Source organism: Gymnoscopelus braueri (genome assembly GCF_963280865.1).
Source record: "Gymnoscopelus braueri genome assembly, chromosome: 20".
Taxonomy (NCBI): domain Eukaryota; kingdom Metazoa; phylum Chordata; class Actinopteri; order Myctophiformes; family Myctophidae; genus Gymnoscopelus; species Gymnoscopelus braueri.
The window spans coordinates 42,316,309-42,324,561 of NC_137622.1; the positions used below are offsets into that span (position 1 = coordinate 42,316,309).

Genomic DNA, 8,253 nt, shown 5'->3' on the forward strand with positions numbered 1-8,253 from the left:
GATGGACAGAGGACCCGTGGTCAGCCTCTGGCCCAAACACAACACATACCAGCAGGTCAGAACGTCGTCATTTATACAGGCAGGCGCGCACCGGAAATAGCTTTGATCTACAAGCTCACAACACGTCACAATACGCCACGTTGTGAGCTTCTAGATCTGCTATTTTCAGCTTTTAGGGTTAGGATTAAAAACAGCATTCACTAAATTGCCTGACTAAATGTTCTTGTCCTCGTATGTATATTAATGCCAGTGTCAATGTTGACATTAAATTTAGTTTCTTGTTTCAGTCATAGTCTTCTGAATACAATTCTATCTGTTTTAGTTTGAGTCTAGTTTTAGTTGACTAAATATTAGTGGCTATATTTTCTGAGCGCGACACCAAGCATAAAATGTCTTCCAGTTCTACTGGATCTCTTCTCCACTAGTTCCCTCACTAACATTTTGTTGACGAAATTGTCAATATATTTAGTCATAGTTTTAGTCATCATAGCTTAGTTTTTATTTCGTTTTAGTCAGTGAAATAAGGTAGTCCACGACTCCACCAACATTTCACCTCATAGTTTTTAGTCGACAACATGAACACTGATTAATGCAAACTTACGTGTGTGTGTGTGTGTGTGTGTGTGTGTGTGTGTGTGTGTGTGTGTGTGTGTGTGTGTGTGTGTGTGTGTGTGTGTGTGTGTGTGTGTGTGTGTGTGTGTGTGTGTGTTTGTCATGCAGGTGTACGATGCACTGTCACAGGTTCCTAACATGCGTGTGCACAAGGTCCAGGATATTCCACAACGCTTCCACTACAGAGGAGGGAAGTTCGTCTCCACGCTGACACTGGTGGCCGAACCCGGGTGGTTCATTATTGAGGTGAGATCAAACTGTTGCTGTGGAGACGTTGGATCAAATCTATCACCATGTCATGATTGTATGCATAATATTATGATATTCCATTTGCTCCGTACCCACTGTTGTGATTCGTCAGAAGAGTTACTCCTTTGATAAGGAGATAGAGGGGCCACAGACCACCTGTATAAACAAAGCCCGGCATGCCTTGTGTCGTGGAATTCTGGATCAATAATTGATGAGGCAAGAGGAGTCTAGACAATATTCTAGGTGGTGATGGTTATAGGTTAATGTTCATGATATCATGGGGAGAGGTAGGTTAGACACACAGTCTGACACAGATTAGTGGTATCAGGTATCAGATCATAGTTATACTCTAGCTGCTTAGTCTCGCGTAGCCAGACAACTATTCCACAATCTCCGAATGTGTGACTGGAAGCATTTGAAAATTGTGGGAGGCAACAGTCTGGCCACGCGAGACTACAAGCTGCTACAAGGACAAGCTGAACCATAACAACACAGGCTGTAATTGAAACAATAGCTATCAGGCCTAGTGGAGATATCTTGGCCCCTACAAGCTACCACTTGTCATGATGTATTATAAGTACTGTAAGTGATCACCTGGCCAGAGGGTATATGACGCCTCTTTTGTGTGAATTCCTGCCTATTGGTTGTGGAACACGAGGAGAGAGAGAGAGAGAGAGAGAGAGAGAGAGAGAGAGAGAGAGAGAGAGAGAGAGAGTCAGGCTCTCTGGTCTTGGTGGGACAGAACATGTTTTTGAATGGTGGTGGATTCACAATAAACGTCATTCTTAACCCATTAAGACATTTAAATCGTGTCAAAGGTCATGTCTCACCTCACACAGGATCTGACACAAATTTTGACCTGATGTCAAGATTAAATGTATCCCCAGAGCAAGCAGGCAGGCTCTACTAGGTCAGTGGTAAAAATCTCAGCGGGAAACCGGGTTCAAATCCGAAGAGGAAAGTTACATAGTGCAGCTTTAATAAACTACAGTGTGAGGGGGCACGGTGGCGCAGTCGGTAGCGCTGTCGCCTCACAGCTAGAATGTCCTGGGTTCGATTCCCGCCGGGGACGCTGTGGGCGCTGGGGGCGTGTCTTCACCTCCGCGTCATCAGCGCCCATACCCTAGGTGGGTTTGGTGAAAGGGCCTACTCTGTGTGGAGTTTGCATGTTCTCCCCGTGTCTCCTAGGGTAGTTAATACCCTCACAAAAACATGTAGTAATCCTGGTCGCTATACCGCCTCACCCATGACAGCCGGGGCGCCTGATGGAGGGGAAAGGAACTGGTTGGAATAACGTGTTCCTTCCACGTGCTATGTCCTACCAGGGAAACTCCCCCCTGTCAGGTGACAAGAAGGTCAGTTGGCTCTCATGCATTGAAGGAAGCATGAGCTCGGCCCTGGCCTCCCTGGCTGTGGGGGGCTGGTGTAGGGCTGGTGTAGCGCTGGTGTAGGGCTGGTGTAGCGCCCAGGATCACTTAAGAAATTGGCACCGGGTGAAAAAAATGGGTTACAAAAATCGCGGGATAACATTTTACAGTGTGTGTGTGTGTGTGTGTGTGTGTGTTCCAGAATAAGAGCAAACTTCCGTACTGGCAGAACGGGAGTGGCGAGGCGGTGGAATGGCAAAACGGTTGGCATGGTTACGACAACGAGTTCATCGACATGAGAGGCTTCTTCCTGGCTACTGGACCTGGTGAGTAGAGCCCCGCCCACATAGCACTTTGACCCATATGGAGCTTATTGCTATTAGACTTTATTCAACACATCAGTGTCGGTAAGAATTCAAAACTATTCTAAAATAAATCCATCCATCCATCCATCCAATCTACACTGTAAAATCCTCAGCGTAAATGTAACGGGTCCATTTGGTTCCATTTGGACGCTCAGAGTTACAGGCCCTGTTTTGGTACAGGCTGTAACAAAACAATAGCTATAATGGAGACATCTTGGCTCCTACAAGCTACAACATATCATTTTATATCATAATGTATTATATAAGTACTATAAGTGATTGTTAGATATAAAGGTTAGATACAAACAACCATAGTAACAATATTGTATAATGTTAAGTTCTTCCTCACAAGTAACAAAGACATTGAACAATTGGCCATGGTCTGTATGCATGGTCATCATACTGTATCGAGGTCAGTCACTAGCATACATGGGCAACTGGCGGCCCGAGGGCCACATGCGGCCCCCACCTTCACTTAATGTGGCCCGCAGGTTAATATCGGAATACTGATATATTATTGATTTCAGCTGTTACAAATGCAAACGTGCAAACATGACCCACTTTAATTACTTCAGTCTATATTAGTAACTTAATGACTAGTGTTAAAATTCTATTGTCTTTGTTATGTCCAATGCATTTGTATTTAAGTTCATAAAGTTAACATAAGTATGACTAAATGCATTTGAAATTAAATAAACATTTTACTTTACAGGATTCCAATTCAAAAATAGCAAAAAATAAATCAGGATTCCAATTAAAAAATAGCAAAAATAGCAGATCTACAAGCTCAAAACGTGTCGCACTGCGACGCGTTTTGAGCTTTTGTGTGACATAGAATGGCCCGACAGCATATGCAATGTGTCCCTCTGGAGTGAATGTGGAAATACAGTGGCCCTCTACATCATCAAAGTTGCATCACCCCACTAATGATAAGACTAATCCAGGGTCCAGTGGCTTTTTAGAGTCATTTAAGGTCCTGGTCATTTATGGCTGTTTTCAGATCAGATATCATTATACACACCTCCCTGCCAAGTTGACACTGCCATACGCACACTTTTATTTATCTATTTTTAGCTTAAAGGTGGTGGAAGTAATAGTTTTTGTTAAAAATAAGAGTGAAATAGCTCTATATTCCCATAGTAATCATTGCTATAGCGTAGGGCATTCACAACTAGTGATTTTTACTAGTCGACTCATTTGACCAAGTAGTAGTCGACTAGTCGACTAGTCGAAATAAACATTAAAAAAAATATATTATTCTTATTTTTATTTTTTTAGGGGGGGGCATTGTTTTAATGCCATCCTACTACTATATTACTATTATTATTATCCTCCTGCCCTTATTTTTATGGCGTTTTAAGGGAAGCGCTTCTGGCACAGCAGCACAGCACCACAGCAGCGTCTCCAAGGATCCCCATTGCCCAATAATAGGCTTTTATTGGGCATACTTTTGACCCCCTTTTGATAAAAAATAAAGTCAAGAGGATAATAATAATAGTAAGATGGGCCATTACTATGGCATTAAAACAAATTACAAAAAAATAAAAAAATAAAAAAATCTTCAACTATTCGACTAGTACCAACAGAGTCGACTAGTGGTTATACTAGTCGACTAGTCGACTAGTCGACTAGTTGGTGAAAGCCCTACTATAGCGTGCTTGTTCAGTAGGGTCTCTTTAATAAACTGAAAGTACATTTTCATGACTGGATACCATTTTAATTTAATCAGAAGAGAGAGCTCATACAGGATAGGGATGAAACAAAGAAGTCAGCAGACACGGGGCGCCTGCTGGCCTAGCGGTCTAGGCGCATACCACATGTGCTGGTAATCCAGCTTGACAGCGTCTTGAGGGTTCGACTCCCGATTCCGACGACCTTTGCTGTGTGTCACCCCCCCCATCTCTCTCTCCCATTTCCTGTCAGTCTACTATCCTATCAATAAAGGCAGAGAAGCCCCCCCAAAAAAGTATATATACAGCACAGAATATGAAGTGAACATAGCATCTACAAACTATTTTCACTCCTTGAAGTGGTTAATTCATAATGTATTTTTGTACGTTTGGGTCCCCGGGAAGACACCTTAATGTTATCCTCTTGGTTCTGGAGCTGAAAAGGTTCAGCAGAATCATCTCTTGGTGTATCCAGATTAAACTTGAACGTGGTTTCATTTTCTCAATTCCAGATTTCAAGCAGAACGTGCGAGCGCCGGCCATCCGAAACGTGGACGTCTACAACCTGATGTGCAGGACGCTGGACGTGGAGCCGCAGCCCAACAACGGCTCGTGGTCCCGGGTGAAGGACCTGCTGAGGGGCTCAATTGAAACGGGCGCGGCCCTCGGGGGGTGCCCGGCTGACCGTCAGTCAGGAGGACCCCCGCCTTCTTCAGTCACTGACTCACCGAACGATGTTGAATCCCATTAAGCCTGAGAACGCATCTGTGTCATTTTTTTATTTTAGCTAAAAAAGCAATCTTTTTACACTTTGGCTATTCAAAAATAGCAGATATACAAGCTCATAGCGCGGCACCGAGTGCCGCGCTACGAGCTTGTAGATCTGCTATTTATTTTTTTATTGTGAAAATGTGTGCAAATCTGTTAATATATATATATTATTTTCCAAACCGCCGTGCTGACCTGCTCGAGCTTTTTCTGTAATTGTATTCTTGCTCTGTAAAGCACTTTGAGCTGCATTTCATGTCATGAAAGGTGCTATTCAAATAAAGTTTATTATTATTATTATTATTAAAGCGAACATTTTGAACTCAAATCTTTGCTTCTGGGGGGTCCCTGGAACCAAACATTTTGAGATGGGGGGTCCGTGGCCAAATACATATAATTTTGGGGGTCCTTGACAATTATGAAAAAGTTTGAGAACCACTGATATAGCAAAATAAGTTATTTTTAGAAAACTGTTGGGATTTAGAAGACATTAAGTAGAATCGGCTTCAGGTCTTAATGGGTTAAATCAGGGCTCATCTAAATGAATAATCTGATACATTTTTGACAGAAAGTGGCTCATGTAACTGCAGACTGGAGTCAGATGTGCACCGTGCCGGCATGGATAGCTGGCTGGAAACATATGCACAATGCCATTGACAATACAATGCAAATATTCAAAGATAATTCTGTCGTCTCGTAGAATGATGAAACCTTGCTTTCCGTAGCCATAATTCCAAAACCTACATGAGCAAAATATGTGGTAGCTGCATGCTGAGTTCAACCCAGTGATGAGCGAACAGGTCAGATGAGAAAAAAAGGCATCGCTGACCATGGGCGAAACAGTATTACTTTTGTTAATTTAATGTGAGTGAATAGTTTCTATCTGTAGCTGTCCATAGTGGAAGAATCTATATTATAGAAGCATTATGGAAGCAAACTAACAGATTTTTTCGTGTCCTACATTAGCTTTTGAGATGGGCCCCCAGATTCTTAAGGCCGTCCCTACTTATAGAGTAGGCTAAACGTTAACATGGATTGAAGTTCTCAGTCGCCACGACTGATTTCAGTCATTTGGATTCCATAGAAGTCAGCATGTCTTCTATGGAAGCATGTCATGCACCGAAAATAGACTATCTACAAGCTTACCACGCATTGCACTGCGTGTGTTGTAGTGGTCAAACTGGTCAAACAAGTGGTTCAATCCTCCAGAAAATCCTAATGATCTCAGATATTTCATAAAAGCAAAGGTTAACCCTCTGGCGTCTGGCATTTTGTTTTAAATTACCTTTTTTTTGTCAGCTTAAAGAGTACTTGAAGTGGTCAAACTGGTCAAACAAGTGGGTCAATCCTCCAGAAAATCCTAATGATCTTAGATATTTCATAAAAGCAAAGGTTAACCCTCTGGCGTCTGGCATTTTGTTTTAAATTACCTTTTTTTGTCAGGGCTAGTATGGCTGACTTTAGCATCAATCTGCAATTTCTTCAACTCGTTGGTTGTATAGCTACCAAAACATCATAATTATACATATTGTGCTAATTGTTTATGAAACGCAACGCGCGTGTGCGTGTGTTCCTTTCATGCGGTTTCACGAATTGCATATTAGGAAATGGCCTGGAAACAAACATTTTTATCAGTCGTGAGATTTTATTTTGCTTTAATCCATGCGTTAATATAGAACATCAGGTAGGCATTGCTCTGGAAGCCTCTCTATTGTAACAGCGTAAATTAAATTAAATATGCTATAAGTTTAGGTGAGTCTAGCAGGGTGTACTTCTCCTGACATCACAAAACTGCTCAACTGAATGTTGTGGGTGGGGCAGATTTAGCTGTGTTATTGTTTATGGGAATGCCATATTGAGTACTGTCTTTCCTCCCACTTAAGTGTGTGTGTGCGTGCGTGTGTGTGTGTGTGTGTGTGTGTGTGTGTGTGTGTGTGTGTGTGTGTGTGTGTGTGTGTGTGTGTGTGTGTGTGTGTGTGTGTGTGCGCGCGCGCGTGCGTGCGTGTGTGTAGAAGAAGGTCAACAGTTAGTTTCTGTTCACAATGCAAAGGGCAACACTGCTCTCTGCTGGTCAGAGAGCAGTGTGAGAGAAGCAAATTATTGAGTGTGAAAGTTTGGGGTATTGGGGGCAGCTTACCCTGCCCTCTTAATGCGTGAGGGGGCCATGTTTTTCCGATACATTTTTTTCATTTATTTTATTTTTATAAAAAATATTTTCCAAAAACAATATTAAAAATAGATGAAAAAGGTTATTGAAAAAACACGGCCCCCTCACGCATTAGGAGGGCAGGGTGAGTCACCAGAACCAAGGACGGGTGTTTTTGATGAATCTAACATGGTTAAAATGTAGTTTGAAGTTACAATGGGTTTGTATAGGAAGGGGGCGTGTCTGATGAAATGAATATCAAATATCTATATACTGAATCGAGCAACTTAAAAACTGTCACAATACTGGCTCACAAAGGCCTGAGTAGACCATACAATGACCAAAAGTTTTTTTGAAAGTGAAATATCCCTTTAAGTAAAACATTTGAGTAGCCTACTTTCACCACCACTGCTTGTTTTTCAGAGGAGCCAGTTGCACCACCTCCCACTAAGTTCAAACTTAGCCTAGTTATAGCTGAACCCATTCAATCCGGGGACGCATCTCTGTCATTTTAGATTTGTTTGGCTATTCAAAAATAGCAGATCTACAAGCTCATAGCGCGGCACCGAGTGCCGCGCTATGAGCTTGTAGATCTACTATTTTCTTTAAATCGTGAAAATGTGTGCAAATCTTTGAATATATACATAACTCAAATCTTTGCTTCTGGGGGTCCCTGGAACAAAAATATGTTACAAATGTTTTTTAAAAAAATGTATAAATATATATTTTAAGATTTGCCCAAATGTTCACGATTTTTCTAAAAAATAGCCAAATACATCAAAAAATTACAGATACTTTCCTGGTCTAAATGTTTTTTTTTAAAAAGCCATTTAAGCTATAACTAGGCTAAGTTTGAAATTAGTGTGTGAGGTGGTGCAACTGGCTCCTGGTTACTTGTTTCTCTCGCAAAGAAAACAAAAACCTGGCAACGCTGATCATGTCCCCTTTTAACCCAGCAGCAGCAACAGCAGCAGCGCATAGTCTCTCAGTCAGTCGGTCAGACTACAGACAGACAGACAGTCAGCAGAGCCACAGACAGACAGCCAGTCAGACAGACACATTGTAGCCAGCAGAGC

At 42.0% G+C, this 8,253-nt stretch overlaps 1 protein-coding gene across 2 annotated transcripts in view; it reads left to right on the forward strand.

The window, feature by feature from the left end:
* Nucleotides 1–5,263, forward strand: part of LOC308076291 (glycerophosphocholine cholinephosphodiesterase ENPP6-like) — a 10,221-nt gene extending 4,958 nt beyond the window's left edge. For both annotated transcript variants that reach the window (XM_080416524.1, XM_080416525.1), the window contains exons 6-9: nt 1–55; nt 721–858; nt 2,431–2,554; nt 4,776–5,263. The exon at nt 1–55 is cut by the window's left edge and continues 125 nt beyond it. In XM_080416524.1, the coding sequence (XP_080272650.1) occupies nt 1–55; nt 721–858; nt 2,431–2,554; nt 4,776–5,014 (556 nt within the window). In that variant the 3' untranslated portion in view covers nt 5,015–5,263. The remainder of the gene's footprint in view (nt 56–720; nt 859–2,430; nt 2,555–4,775) is intronic.
* The last annotated feature ends 2,990 nt before the right edge of the window (nt 5,264–8,253 follow it).